Source organism: Gossypium arboreum, chromosome 7, assembly GCF_025698485.1.
Source record: "Gossypium arboreum isolate Shixiya-1 chromosome 7, ASM2569848v2, whole genome shotgun sequence".
In the NCBI taxonomy this organism is placed as follows: domain Eukaryota; kingdom Viridiplantae; phylum Streptophyta; class Magnoliopsida; order Malvales; family Malvaceae; genus Gossypium; species Gossypium arboreum.
In genome coordinates, this window is record NC_069076.1 from 84,466,813 (window position 1) to 84,482,875 (window position 16,063).

At 29.3% G+C, this 16,063-nt stretch overlaps 2 protein-coding genes across 7 annotated transcripts; both read right to left on the reverse strand.

Moving 5' to 3' along the window:
• Positions 1-1,034: 1,034 nt before the first annotated feature.
• On the reverse strand, positions 1,035-15,148 carry LOC108453462 (OVARIAN TUMOR DOMAIN-containing deubiquitinating enzyme 6-like). Of its 6 annotated transcripts, none has more exons than XR_008285826.1 (9): positions 14,635-15,148; positions 13,166-14,119; positions 12,647-12,808; positions 11,482-11,559; positions 11,170-11,245; positions 10,924-11,069; positions 10,667-10,732; positions 10,403-10,565; positions 1,035-1,360 (listed from the first exon to the last, which is right to left on the reverse strand). XR_008285826.1 is itself a non-coding variant. In XM_017751594.2 (8 exons), the coding sequence occupies exons 2-8, from the start codon at positions 13,817-13,819 to the stop codon at positions 10,503-10,505; spliced, it is 1,245 nt and encodes a 414-aa protein (XP_017607083.1). In that variant the 5' UTR covers positions 13,820-14,020; positions 14,635-15,147; the 3' UTR covers positions 10,213-10,502. The 6 variants fall into 6 exon arrangements, 3 of the variants coding, with proteins under 3 accessions (XP_017607083.1, XP_017607068.1, XP_017607099.1); XR_008285825.1 differs by having other exon boundaries at positions 10,371-10,565; positions 14,635-15,147; XR_001866560.2 differs by lacking the exon at positions 1,035-1,360 and adding an exon at positions 10,213-10,325 and having other exon boundaries at positions 14,635-15,147.
• Positions 1,167-10,502, reverse strand: LOC128295436 (OVARIAN TUMOR DOMAIN-containing deubiquitinating enzyme 6-like). The gene is made up of 2 exons (XM_053031014.1): positions 10,403-10,502; positions 1,167-1,360 (listed from the first exon to the last, which is right to left on the reverse strand). Exons 1-2 carry the CDS (start codon positions 10,500-10,502, stop codon positions 1,167-1,169), a joined length of 294 nt encoding a protein of 97 aa, XP_052886974.1.
• Positions 15,149-16,063: the final 915 nt, after the last annotated feature.

The window sequence follows — 16,063 nt, forward strand, 5'->3', positions numbered from 1 at the left end:
AACCTTTGAATTTGATTTGTTTTTGTTAGTTATATAACAAACCAATTGACTAATATATGAAAGAGGGATTTTATTTCCGGAGAATCATCAACAACAAATTGTTATTAAAAAAGTATTCTCAATTATTAATATAACAAAACAAGATGGAATTAATTTGAAAGTTTATATATACAAGCAATTAAATTAACCAAAATCTGGGAAGAAAATAGATAGTGGAGGGTGGTTGAAGATAATCAAGGCGATGAATGCACTTGAGAGTAGACTTTTAAGTTTTCAAGTGGTTGATAATGAAAGCAGCCGCCGTGCTGGAAGACCTGCACTTTGCTATTGCCACCAACCATCAACCATGCACGCTCTTCCACTTACTCTCAAAAGGGGTGGGGGTTGTTTCATTTACATCACCCTTTTTCAAATCATTCAGGAAATTCTTACAATATTTCCCATTTCATAAAACTCTATTTTATATTTTGACTTTAGTTAACATAATCAATCAATATGAGATAAGTTAAAATCAAATAATTTTTTTCTTAAAAAAAAAAGCAAAAAATTTCTTTAAATTTTTGCTTTCCACAATAATGTCCATGAGGAAAAATTTATTTAATATAAATCATCTATTATAAACAATGCTTTCAAAATTAAAAATTAAATAAATGGTTAAATCAATCTGGCCACCGATTTGCGGTTCATTCGGTTTAATTAAATAAATCATTAAAAAAATATTAAAAAAATCCCAATCAATCGACTTTTTAGTTTGATTTGATTAATCTATACTGATTCTCAGATCAACCAATCCGATACCTCTCTCTAAACAAATACCTCAACAAATCTTTTCCGATTCAAACAACCATGGTTATAAAATATGTGTTGAATAGAGTGGTAAAAAACATTGCACTTAAGAGAAAACTTAACTTAAAATATAATAAACAAATAAATTCTTAACAATAAAGTATGTCAAGTCCTTATTTGTCATTCTATACAAACAATTAATGCAATCATCCAATTGCCAAGCCAAACAAGGTCATAGGCTATTAAAATTTTAAAAATAAAAATTAATAATTTTATTTAAATTATTTAATTATAATTCATACATTTCTCGGGATTTCAGAAAATTTATTTGATACAGAGCAAATAGAGTTTTTTAAACGAATGTTGCCTTGCCTTTGCGTCTACATTCTTTCATTGCTTGGTTCGGTTGCCTTGCCTTCGCGTCTGCTGCTACTCCCTGTTTCTAGGAGATAACACACCATGGACTCCACATCATCCCCCAATATGCTGTACGCTTCTATTGCCAGATAACTGAATCCCATTGACAACACCAATTCCATCCCACTGTTCAGAACTTGCTCTTTTGAACCCTCCACTTTTATTAAAAACAACAACGGTTCTTAGTCAAAAGAAAAATTTTTAAATTATTTTGTAGGAACTTTTCAAGGAGACATTTTACAATTCTTAAAACGTTGGGAAGAATCAGGAGTAGGAAAAGTCCAAAAAGGACAACTAATTAATCAAATAGGTACTACTAAAGATCTTTTAAAAGGATTAACAAATATTCTAAAAACAGAATTTTGTGGTTATTTTGATAAAAAAGATCAAAATAGTATAGCTAGTTATGCCTTGTCAAAAATTAAATTATGTGATATTAGATATCTAGAAGGATTTTCTAAAAAACTTCTTCATGAATATCAAAAATTAAAAAATGAAAATATAGAATTCGGAAAAACCAATATTTTCATAAATTACCCCGCCATGGGATGAGATATGTATAAAAATATATGTCTTATTTAGATAAACATAGTAAAGAATCGTGAATAGCAAAAGAAAATATAGATTCTATAGGAAATAGAATTGATTTTGCAAGAGAAAGAATAACTCTACACTGTGTACAAACTAAAGGGCTAAACAAATAAATAATAAATTAATTTATAGTCATTGTACAAAATTCTAGAAAATGAATGGGAATTTGGATGTAAAACAACACGTCCCGATACGATACTTATAAAAACATAGAAAAAAATAAGAAGGCCATGAATTGATGGTAAAGAAACCATAATCCAATTTAAAGCTAGAAATATACCAATTTACATAAATAATAGGATTTGTAATTCTTAAAATATTGTGTTTTCCTGAAATGCATGGAGACATATTATTAGGAAATAATTTTATATATCATCATCTACCGTTTTCTATAGATAGAAATTTAGTAATATTATCAACAAAAAACTTCAGAGAAATACCTTTAATAGAAAACCATAAATTTGTATGTGATAAATGATTTAGACCAATAAGAAAAGAACAAATCAAACAACTAGAAACAAATCATTGGTTGTTTAAAATTCTAGAAAATAATTTTAGTGAAGAACCATTAAAATTATGGGAAAATAGTCCAAGATATTGTGAAATAAAATTAAAGAATCCTAATAAAATAATTAGAATCAAACTTATGATCTATACTAAACAAGATATAGATGAATTTGATATACAAATCAAAGAATTATTGGAAAAATGATTAATAGAAAAACTAATAGTCCACACTCAAGTCCAGCTTTTATGGTAAGAAACCATGTTGAAATAAAAAGAAGAAAAGCTAGGATGGTAATTAATTATAAAAGACTAAACCAAAACACTATTTTTTATGGATATTTTATTCCACGAAAAGATGTTTTGATTAATCAAGCTAAACATGCAAAATACTTGAAGAATTGATTGTAAATCAGGATTTTGGCAAATAATGCTAACTGATGAATCTAAACTATTAATAGCCTTTAGTGCACCTAATGGTCATTATCAATGGAGAGTTATGCCATTTGGATTATGTAATGCACCTCAAATCTTCCAAAGATGGATGGATTCTATATTTAATAAATATAAAAAATTTTGTGTTGTTTATATAGACGATATATTAATATTTTCAAAAACACCGAAAAAATATAGAAAACATTTAAATATTATCTCTCAAGAATTCATAAAACATGGAATTATTTTGAGCCCTAAGAAAATAGAATTAGAAAAAAGAAATAGAATTTTTAAGTTTAAATCTATCTCATGATGGTCTTAAACTACAAAATCATATTATAGTAAAATAAAAGAATTTCAAGAAATTAAAGATAAAAACAACTTCAACAATTTTAGGAATAGTTAATTATGGAAGAAACTTCTTCCTAACTTATCTCGAAAAATAGGCAACTTATATGAAAAATTAAAAAGGATAAAACTTTTAATGGTCTAAAGAAGACTAAAAATTATTAAAAATATAAAATCGAAATAAATTATACCCCAAAAGTCAATTTACCAAAACAAGGTGATAGATTAATTTTAGAAACGATGCATCACAAAATTATTGGGGATGTATTTTAAAAGCTAAAACAGCAAAAAATGAAGAACTAATATATGGATATAGTTCTGGAAAATTTAAATCAAATGAAGTTAATTATGCTATATATGAAAAAGAATTATTAGCTATTAAAAAGGCAATAAAAACCTTTCTCATATATTTAGCATCTGAAAATTTTATTATAAAAACTGACAACCATGCAGTCAAACAATTTTTAACTAATAATAGTCTAGAAAGTGTACCAAGAAGAATTAGATGGTACAATGATTTATGTAGTTTCAATTTTGAAGTTTTATATGCCAAAAGTACTGATAATATTATTGCTGATTATCTTAGCAGGCCTTATGGATAGAGGTAAAAACCCTCTAGAACAAGTCGGGGAATGGACAACTGTTCATAAAAAACCCAACAAAGGAAAGTAGATAAATCCTAATCAAGGATTTACTCCCAATCAAGGATTGACTCCCAATCCGGGATTTACTCCTATATTAACAGGATTCTATCCTAATCAAGGATATTATGTTCCTTATCCAATGGTAAGACAACCAACTAGATCTCCTTCATCATATGCATCAAGAATGGTAAACGAATACTCTTAAAAAAGAATAATCCAATCTCCTTGGTCTCAAGATCCGAATTCAGCATATCAAGCCAGTTATTCTGAAGTTATAAAAGGAGCAGAAAATTTGTTGAAACAACAACAAATTCCAGAAATAAAAGATTTTTATAATCCAGGCCTACCAAGTGAAATTTATAAATACATTAATGAAATATGAAAAATCCATATTTTAGAACAAAGAGTAAATTTTAGGCGAGCTCTTACAAAGTTTTCACAATTTTTAGTTGAAAAAACAACTAAAGAAAACGAAGCACATGATTTATTACTAAAAGCTGTTTTATATAGAGATTGGGAAGAACTCGAAATAGAGTATACAAATATCAATGAGATAAATAATCTTATCGATATATTTCAATACTTTATTCATAAAGGAACAAATAGTCCCATTATGAATAAAATGTTTAGAATATGCTTATATAATAAAGCTAGGAAAATACTACCGAAAAAATTAATAAAATTATTCGCAAATGAGACTCAATATAAAAAAATTTTTCGAATACTTTTTATAATCATATGTTTATTTAAATGATATAGGGAAGAAATTTACTATAAAATTGATTAGATCATGAACCATTTGATATAAACAAGATTGAATGGGGTTTCATTAGAGAAATTATAGTACAAAACTTTTCTTTTCACTTATTAAAAGATTTTCCCGCTATTATAAAAGCTATATTGTCACTTTTAGTATATAAAGATGATTTTATTACTATTTTATATCCAAATAAGTAATCTTATTGGAATTGCTGAAAAAGAGAAATTCTATAAACCATATCAAATATGGATTATTCAACGAATGTTTGATAATCCTTATTTATCAGCAGCCAAAGAAGATAAAAAACACTTGACCAAAACCATTGACAAGTGTTACAATAATTCAAAATATTTTCAAATCCAAGTGGAATTGATTTAATGTCAACAACTCAACATGTACTTCAAGATCAAACATACAAACTATCTACCGATGGAAGAAGAATAGTAGTGATAAAAAAAGATGATTCGAAATCAAGAGATGAAGAATCCATACAACTTTAAAGAAAATAGCAGATATGGAAATAGACGATTTCCTTAAATAATTGAAGAAATCAAGAACACGTGGGAAACTTGAATTCACCAAGACTATCACTGAATCTTTACACTGGATGAAATATTTCGTTGATTTTCAAGATTGGCGGTAAACAATATTCATCTTCGCACTCAAAGATAATAGTCTTGTAATTGGTATCAAAGATAATTAAGTGCGGAAGATGGATATTTTATTAAAAGGAAATATTTTTACAAGGAAAGGTTGTTTACAGAGAGAATACTGAAAGTAAAAGGAAAGATTTCTAAACTATTTTTCGATGCCCTGTTTAGGCTCTTTACATTACTATTTATAGTAAAATTTCTAAACTCTATTTGATTTTTCTTCAATCCCGCACAATGTTTCTGATAAGGATGAATTTATTGTTGCCTCCATGTATGTTGTCAGTTGTCTTTATCATATCTTCGTTCGTACATGGATGCCTTGAATTTTTGTTTACCGCCAATCTTGAAAATCAACTTGAAAGTCTTCTTGACTTTCCACGTGGTCTTTGTTTTTTTGTCTTTATCCTTCTTCGATGTTGTCCAGGTTCCATGTTTCTATTTCATCCAGGTGTAAAGATTCTGGTGATAGTCTTGGTGAATTCCAAGTTTCCCACGTGTTCTTGATTTCTTCAATTATTTCTGAAGGGAAATCGTCTATTTCCATATCTGCTATTTTCTTTAAAAGTTGTATGGATTCTTCATCTCTTGATTTCTGAATCATGCTGTTTTTATCAGCTACTATTCTTCTTCCATCGGTAGATAGTTTGTATGTTTGATCTTGAAGTACATGTCGAGCTGTTGACATTAAATCAATTTCGGCTTAGATTTGAAAATATTTTGGATTATTATAACACTTGTCAATTGTTTTGGTCAAGTATTTTTATCTTCTTTGGCTGCTAATAAATAAAGACTATCAAACATTCGTTGAATAATCCATATTTGATATGGTTGATAGAATCGCTCTTTTTCAACAATTCCAATAAGACTACTTATTTGGATATAAAATAGTAATAAAATTATCTTGATATACTAAAAGTGACAATATAACTTTTATAATAATAGCAGAAAATCTTTTAATAAGTGAAAAGAAAAATTTTGTACTACAATTTCTCTAATCTAAACCCCATTCAATATCATTTATATCAAATGGTTCATGATCTAATCTGAATTTTATAATAGAAATTTCTTCCCCTATATCATTTAAATAAACATATGATTGTAAAAAGTATTCATAAAAGACTTTTTTATATTGAGTCTCATTGGTTGCGTATAATTTTATTAATTTTTTCTCGTAGTATTTTCCTAGCTTTATTATATAAGTATATTCTAAACATTTTATTCATAATGGGACTATTTGTTCCTTTATGAATAAAGTATTGAAATATATCAATAAGATTATTTATCTCATTAATATTTGTATACTCTATTTCAATTCTTCCCAATCTCTATATAAAATAGCTTTTAGTAATAAATCATGTGCTTCGTTTTCTTTAGTTGTTTTTTCAACTAAAAATTGTGAAAACTTTGTAAGAGCTCGTCTAAAATTTGCTCTTTGTTCTAAAATATGGGTTTTCCATATTTCATTAATGTATTTATAAACTTCACTTGGTAGGCCTGGATTATAAAAATCTTTTATTTCTGGAATTTGTTGTTGTTTCAACAAATTTTCTGCTCCTTTTATAACTTCGTAATAACCGCTTGATATGTCAATTCGGATCTTGAGACCAAGGAGATTGGATTATTCTTTTGAAAGGTATTCGCTACCATTCTTGATGCATATGATGAAGGAGATCTAGTTGGTTGTCTTACCACTGGATAAGGAACATAATATCCTTGATTAGGATAGAATCCTGTTAATATAGGAGTAAATCCCTGATTGGGAGTCAATCCTTGATTGGGAGTAAATCCTTGATTAGGATTTATCTACTTTCCTTTGTTGGGTTTTTTATGGACAAGAGTCCATTCTCCGACTTGTTCTAGAGGTTTTTACCTCATCCATAAGGCCCGCTAAGATAATCAAAGAATAATACTATCAAGACTTTGACATATAAAACTTCAAAATTGAAACTACATAAATCATTGTACCATCTAATTCTTCTTAGTACACTTTCTAGACTATTATTAGTCAGAAATTGTTTGACTGCCTAGTTGTCAGTTTTTATAATAAAATTTTCAGATGCTAAATATATGAGAAAGGTTTTTATTGCCTTTTTAATAGCTAATAATTCTTTTTCATATATAGCATAATTAACTTCATTTGATTTAAATTTTCCAAAACTATATCCACATATTAGTTCTTCGTTTTTTGCTGTTTTAGCTTTTAAAATACATCCCCAATAATTTTATGATGCATCAGTTTCTAAAATTAATCTATCACCTTGTTTTGGTAAATTGGCTTTTGGGGTATAATTTATTTCTGATTTTATATTTTTAATAATTTTTTAGTCTTCTTTAGACCAGCTAAAAATTTTATCCTTTTTTAATTTTTCATATAAGTTGCCTATTTTTTCAGATAAATTAGGAAAGAAGTTTCTTCCATAATTAACTATTCCTAAAAATTGTTGAAGTTGTTTTTGATCTTTAATTTCTTCAGAAAATTCTTTTATTTTTACTATAATATGATCTTGTAGTTTAAGACCATCGCCAGATAGATTTAAACCTAAAAATTCTATTTCTATTTTTTCTAATTCTATTTTCTTAGGGCTCAAAATAATTTCATGTTTTATAAATTCTTGAAAGATAATATTTAAATGTTTTCTATATTTTTCCAAAGTTTCAAAATATTAATATATCGCCTATATAAACTACACAAAATTTTTATATTTATTAAATATAGAATCCATCTATCTTTGGAAGATTTGAGGTGCATTACATAATCCAAATGGCATAACTCTCCATTGATAATGACCATTAGGTGCACTAAAGGCTGTTAATAGTTTAGATTCATCAGTTAGCATTATTTGCCAAAATCCTGATTTACAATCGAATTTACTGAAGTATTTTGCATGTTTAGCTTGATTAATCAAAACATCTTTTCAGAGAATAAAATATCCATAAAAATAGTGTTTTGGTTTAGTCTTTTATAATTAATTACCATCCTAATTTTTCTTCTTTTATTTCAAAGATGGTTTCTTACCATAAAAGTCGGACTTGAGTATGGACTATTAGTTTTTTCTATTAATCCTTTTTCCAATAATTCTTTGATTTGTATATCTAATTCATCTATATCTTGTTTAGTATAGATCATAGGTTTGATTCTAATTATTTTATTAGAATTCTTTAATTTTATTTCACAATATCTCGAACTATTTTCCCATAATTTTAATGGTTCTTCACTAAAATTATTTTCTAGAATTTTAAACAACCAATGATTTGTTTCTAGTTGTTTGATCTGTTCTTTTCTTATTGGTCTAAATCCTTTATCACATACAAATTTATAGTTTTCTATTAAAGGTATTTCTACGTAAGTTTTTTCTCATTGATAATATTACTAAATTTCTATCTATAGAAAACGGTAGATGATGATATATAAAATTATTTCCTAATAATATGTCTCCATGCATTTCAAAAAACACAATATTTTAAGAATTACAAATCTTACATTATTTATGTAAATTGGTATATTTCTAGCTTTAAATTGATTATGATTTCTTTACCATCAATTCCTATAGCTCGATTGGGTTTTTCATTAATTCTCATTTTCTACAGAATGGCATTTTCTCTACAACTACTTGTGGTAGCTCCAAAGATTCAATAAAGCATGCAAAGAATATGTTTTATAGTCTCTAAATTGAAGTGTAATTTCTATATATGTATAATATTTTTAGGTTGGAAATTTAAAATATAATAATATCATTTTTTCTATTTTCATTTGTTAAATAATAGTAGTAGATTGTATTTCTTTCATTCTCGTATTTCTAGAATTTCTACTAGGTTCAGTAGGAAAAATAGGTATTTGAACTGTTTTCATACCTATTGGTGTTGTCGAGTTTGTACTAATATTATCTTCTTCCTCCTCTATTTGAGAATTAGAAGGTAAAACCAAGTTATCTTTTGTATTTGTTATAGCATTATTTTTAAAATATAGTCTATCTCCAGATGACATATATTCTATAATACTTACAGGTTTTGAAGTACTAGTACCACTTATTCTATCAATCATCCAATCTTTTGATATTGACAGATCTTTTAGATGTAGTAATTTTGATTATATTTCTGTAGTAAATTTATTGGGTTCAAATAACTCAATTATTTTATTATTAATTTCTTTAATTTCTACTTCTGCCGTGTTGGTATATTCATTAATAGAAGTCCAACTTATTGCTAGATCTTCTGCTAAATCACTTATTTCAGAATTTTTTGTCTGAATTCTTAAACATAAACACTCTTCTATTAGAGGGTCTGTAATGGATATAAAATAGTTTAGTTTAACCTTAAATCCTATTACACCAGTATGTAAATTAGACTTTATTCCTCCAATAAGTACTTTTATCGGGTTTTCAAATCTTTTATCTAATAAAACTACTATGATAAGTATATCATGTCCTTTTCTAAATAAAGCTCTAATTGTTATCATAATTATACCTAAATGTATATTTTTGACTTGATGATATTTCTTTTAATCCTCTTAATTTTTCTTTGGTAAATAATAAAATTTCGTTAATCCTCCTCTAGTATCCTTAGCTTAATCGTGTTGCCACTAATCTTTTCTATATGTCTTTGACTCCATATTTTAAACTTAGATATTTTATATATTTCTTCTTTAGAAATGTAATTTTTATTTATTTTTCTATCATTTCATCGTAAAAGTTTTTTCTTCTCCAATCATATTTCCTAATTTTATTTCTTGTTGTTCGGACTTAAGAATTTCTTCTAATTGATTTTTAGAACTACTTCCTACATTAACATAAATATATATTTTTCTTCATCTGAATCGAATCTGCTTTCTAATATTAACTCATATAATATTTCTTCAAGATTTATTTACTCTTCATAACAAATTTCTAAATCTTGTTCTTCAAGACTTTTAATCATCTTTTAGCACTTTTTCCTTTATTAGAACAGTTTGGTGCTATATGGCCTTCTTCATCACAAATAAAACATTTACATATCTGTTTTTAAATTTTTAGAAGGTTTTTCCTAACAAATTTTTTCTTTTTATTATTACCAGTATATTTTTATTTCTGGTTTCCACTTAATAAATTTATATTTTCTATTTTTCTTTCTATTTTTTTATAAGTATTAGGACGTGTTGTTTTACATCTAAATTCCCATTCATTTTGCTGCTTTCACTTCCTGATGCTTCCCCTGTCATCAAGTACACACCATATATCACTAACAGCATTACCTTACATATTAGATTTTCAGATCTTTGCAATACGTACTAGCTCCAGACGATGATGGTTCCGCAGTTGAAGCACGTTCCACATGCATCTTAAACTTGTCATTCCCAAGGTACTCAGCTCGTGAAGCTTCCATCACCATTCACTCGATTTCCTTCTCAGTAAGTTCCAGATCAGAGTAGAACCGCCCCTCCGCCAGGAGTGCCTGTTGGTATGCAGTTTAATTAACAAATGACAGCTTATGTTAATAACCTATCACATTCCTAAACACAGACAAACTAATTCCAAATTATCAAAAATACTTGCATTATCAATCTGTTGGTCTTGTTGAGCTTTAATAGCATCCTTGACTTGATCCTTGTCCACATTAGTCTGCAACCACAAATACGGTTTCATATTCTAATTTATTCTCCATATTCACAGTTGACAATTTTTTTGCCATCAAACCCTTGCATACAAATTCAGTGTCACAAAATGATATATCTCAAAGCATTATAGCATTGTTCTAACTTCTAACCAAGGGACAAAGAAGCAGCAAAGCAGAAAAAAGAATGTAGACAAACCCCTTGAAGACAGCTAAATCCAAGCCCAGCGCCAATTGTCAAACGACGTGGGTCAACAAGTGAATTGTAATGATTCCCATGATGGTAGCTAAGCCTTATGGGAGGTGTGTCAGTATTATAGCTTCCATGAAATATGTTGATAGGTTCTGCATCAAATAAATTTTGGTTCAGTCAAGGTAAGAAGATGGTCAAAGAAAAAAAAAAACAAACTAAATCAATATTAGAAACATCAATCAAGGATATCACCTATGCTGTAGGAGTAGATATGAATAGGTCTGTTATACATTTCTGATAAGGCTTGAATCTCCACGTTCCCATAGACCTACATTCCCAGATACAAGAAATAGATGCTTTAACCATAATACAAAAATGCATGGTTAGTATTTTCAAATTTGATTAATTGAAACACTTGTAATCTTGGCTATGCAATAATCCACAGAACAAAATATGAGTAATAATCCACACCGAGATTGAAATATATCTATATGCATATGATGCTAAAGCCAGTTTCACGCAAGAACATTAAAGATCGTATAAAACGTTATAGCCTCGTTATACCTTATCTATTCTTTTCCTCTTACAATAAGATGTAAAGCCTTCTGTTATAAACTGAGAAAAGTGATCTCTCTCTCGCTCCTGGATGAACATATAAAGGTAAAGCATACATCAGAGAATACTCCAAATTATGTCATTCAAGCACCTCAAAACTAAATATATGAACACCCCAAAAAAAGAAACCATAAAAAGAAAATGAAATCATATAATCCTTTGAAACAAACTAAAAACATTACAATGATCCAAAATAGCGCATGGATATGTTTAACCACATCCAAATATTTAATCTAGCTTATAGACAATAACTAGTAGAAAACATGCCAACCCAAACAAAGAGACAAGACAATCCCGTGATCTTAGTGCCAACAACAGTACTATCCTATAAGGGGTTTGGTGAACATGTTCTCAAGGAACATTTCAACATGTTACAAAAGATTCAACATGTTACAAGAGGATGTATGCCAAAGATGTCTCATCTCAGTTGCATTTCAATGAACCCAGTTACTTTCATACATCCTCAAAACCTAAGCTTTGATCGTACTCATCGGACAGATTGAAGGCAGAGACAGTCCTATATTACCAAACATATAGAGAAAGTTCTATGACCTCCCTAGAAAGCCAAACCTCTATCCTCTAATTATGCTCAAAACTCTAAGCTAACTAATCACACTATAATCATTTAACAGAATTTATGGCACAGTACTTTGATTTTTTTTATTTTTTTTTAATTTACTGGAGTAAAACTGGAATATTTAGCCTTCTTTTTTACTTTTGGCATGCCAGATAAATGAAACCTTAACCCTCTAGTCATCTTTTTTCTTTGATTTTCTACTCATCTCCCACATCTTGGAAATACATATCTCCTTACCATGCAGTTAACTAAACTTATAATCCCATGCAGATAAATACATTATTAGAAAACTCCTTCAGCAGCTATCATTGGACTCTATTTCCAAACAAAAAGAAACAGCAATAACTAAGTTACATGTTCTCTTTTCTCGGAATAATTCAAGGTTTTCTGTTTTTAAGGAAACATCCACCAAACTGTTCCACTCGGTTTAAAATTAACATGCGTCTTAGATCGACCATCTAGGACCTACAACGCAGCAATAACATCCTATGGTTCATTATGTTTCAAAAACAGGATTCAAGTATGAGATATTAATACCATGTAGTCAATGCACATTTGACGAATCAAATGATAAGCTTCAAAGTCCCCATACACTTGATCAGCAACAGCTCCGAAGAGGCAGTTCCCATCTTCTAGCATCCGTTTGACTTCTAAACCTATTGCTAGTCTAATATCAATTTCAAATTGCCGCTCCCTTTCCTGGATCAGATACAACAAACCAGCAGAAGTTAATCCACGTTTAAAAAAAATACCCCAAGCATTAACTTCAGGTCAAACTTTTTCAGCAAGAATACTAAACCTACAGAACATTCTTCAAACAAGATAAACAATATAATTTAAAAATTCAGCATAAAAACCTTACGATACAAATGGATAAATAATACCGTTTAAAGTAAACCAGGGCAATCATTCAAAAAAGAAACAGTACAATAGCATAAAATGATAATACTTATTGCATGCCAATTATATGAAAATTTCCATACTAGATGATTTTCCACCATAAGAAAATGAAGTATGAAACACAAAGGATTTGATTATCCAGAATAAAGAACTTACAGCATCACCATATGAGGATACAAAGCATGGGCTTTGTTCATCAGCACTATTGTAACCCTCATTCTCACTATGAGATCTAGGAGAAGAAGGCCTTGACTCAGATGGTGAGGTTCTTGTAGAAACGATGGGCCAGGCAACAGCTCTTCTAGATGATCCAGCACGAACAGGATTTGAGCTTCCTGAGGCAAATCTTCTTGAATTTAAATTTTCTGATGAAGGTTTAGGTGGTGGAGCAGGAGGTGGAGGAGGATGAGAACTTCTGCTGCCAATTGGGGAGGGTTCACCACTTGAAACTTCGGTTTCAGAAGCAACTTTTTCACCTGAATTATCCATCATATCACATGAACCCAAGGCAGCAAGAGTGTTCACTTTCTCAGCCTCAGCAATTGCATCACTTGAAGTTTCATTCCGATCATTTCGCAAATATTCTACCAAAGGATCATCTTTCACACCCTTATTCTCACTACTCCTGGAACACTCTAAACGCTCATCTGAAGCAACTAGTTCTGACACTTCCTCATTAACCTCCCCATCTTTTGCAGCTGAAGGAACTTGATGAGTAAAAAAAACAGATGGTCCGGGCAAGGAAGAAGAGCGGCTCAGATTCAAAGAAGAGCTGCCAGTGGAACCTCTTTGAACCAAAATGCGAGTCATAGCTTTTGATGATAACTATTCTCAGTGAGATACTCTGTCCTAATTCTTCCCTTCAAAACCCCTTAAATTTAGAAATTCAAAACCCTAATCATAGGTTTGTCGCGAGTTCTTGCCTTGGGCACAGTAACGCCAATCCCTTGGCTGAAGGATTTCTTCCAGCCCAGCACGTTCACCACATCACGAAACAATCTCTGCATTCCCCTGACAAGTCTCATGAGACCCAGACCTCGAACTTTAAACAATAAAACCCTCAAATTACTCGAAATATTGTACCCAGAAAAATTCCCAAAAGCGCCCAAGCTGCAACCAACAACCATCCAAAATTTCCAAGAAAAATATCAACCAAAGACTGAAAACTTTATCAGCCAAGAACATTGTTTGGTTTCCAAGACGAGGTAGGAAATTTTTAAGATCATCTTATGAACCAAAAACCCTTTGTTACATACCACATAATTAAAGTAAATAAGAAAAAAAAAAACAAGGATTCATTGAAAGGGAGGGACCTAATAAACTAATTTGGCTTCCTGGTTAGAACCAAAATGTTGTCTAAAATTAAAATACTCGAAAGCTTCTCGTTTCTTTATATTTTCCTACCATTTCTTAGACCAATCAAGCAGGCAAAATGGCAACAACATAATAAAATAAACTCCAAAACAGAAAATAATCAAATACCTCACCAACGACCAAGAAAGACCCAGAAGTCAAAAACCGAATAATATTTTTTTAGAGAGAGAGAGAGAGATGCAATATAACCATTAAATAGTAGCAACCCAACTTTGACTGAGCAAGAAATAAAAGGAAAAGGGAAAAATCACCTGCAAAGGAAGGAGGAGAGGAGGTTTGGAGACCCAGCTAAAATCTGCAAAATAAGAGATGAATACAAAAAAATAAAAAATAGGGGGGGGATGGGGTATTAGGTCGTATGTTAGGGTTTTTGAATAAAGGTGAGGCCGAAAAGAAGATAACTTGAAGGCAAAGGAGAGTATTTAGCGAGAGAAAAGAGAGAGGAAGAAAGCAAACAAAGGAAAAATGGAAATTGAAAATGTTGTTTCTTCTTTTATTGATAGAGAGAGAAAATGGGATAGATTAGAAAGGAGGTGTCGGATCGGAGGCAAGACCACCGTTTGGGGAAAGTGATGACGCGGACGACGTGCTGGCTCCTCCCTCATGAATTCCACACGTGCCTACTTGGCTTACTCTGCTGTCGTGGAACACGTGTGAAAATTACGAGAGTGACGTGGCTACTAATGATCGGGTAATTTCTCTTTTCCGTGTCAGGCGAGCTAGTGACATCAAACCTTCTCTTCCGGCGGATATTAAATCTGTTTTTTTTTTTTATCTTGCACTGTTTTTATTAAAATATAATATATTTATTAAGATGTGATTATCACCATTTTTATTAAATTATTATTATTTTAAAATGAATAATTTTATTTTTATCAGTAATTTTTTAAATGCTACTTGATTAGATATTATTTATAAATCTAAAGATAAAATTTTAATTGATATATAATTATAATACTAATTAAGATGGTTAGAGTTTTATTTTATCCATATGCTATTTTATCTTAAAAATATAATTGACTTGTAATATAAAAAAGTTGTCTTATGGTTTAATTATTAATTATTGTTAGTTTAATTAAAATGCTATAAAATTTCTTTTGTATCCATGTTTGTTTGATTGTTGAATGAATTTGTTTAATTATTAATTATATTCCTAATTCAATTAACAAGTTGTCTTATGAATTTAATTAGTCAATCAGTAATTAAGTAGTATAAGATTTCTTTCATATTCATGTGAATTTCTTTTATTATTTTAATTTTATACTAAAATATCAATTTAATAAGATAATCATATTTTGTAAATACCAATTTAGTTAGTTTGATTATTATAATTTAATCTAAATTAATAATAAATGAAAATAAAATATATTTTTCAAATGAACAATTCTCATAAAAACAGCACTGAAGCAAAGGCAAAAGAAAAGGGCAATGAAAGCAGTGAGTTTGGTATCTACAAAACTCCATCCTGGAAAACAAAATTCATCCAAAAATAAACCTTATTTTAGATAAAGGTACAATAATAAAACGTGGGATGGCAAATTTGTTTTCCCAATTTTCTTTGCCCTTTTTTTTATGCTATATCTTATTTATAAATTTAAATTTATAGATAATTCTTTTTCTATTGTTGTATATTATATTATAATTATTTTTAAATATTAATTTGATAATATTATGAAAAAT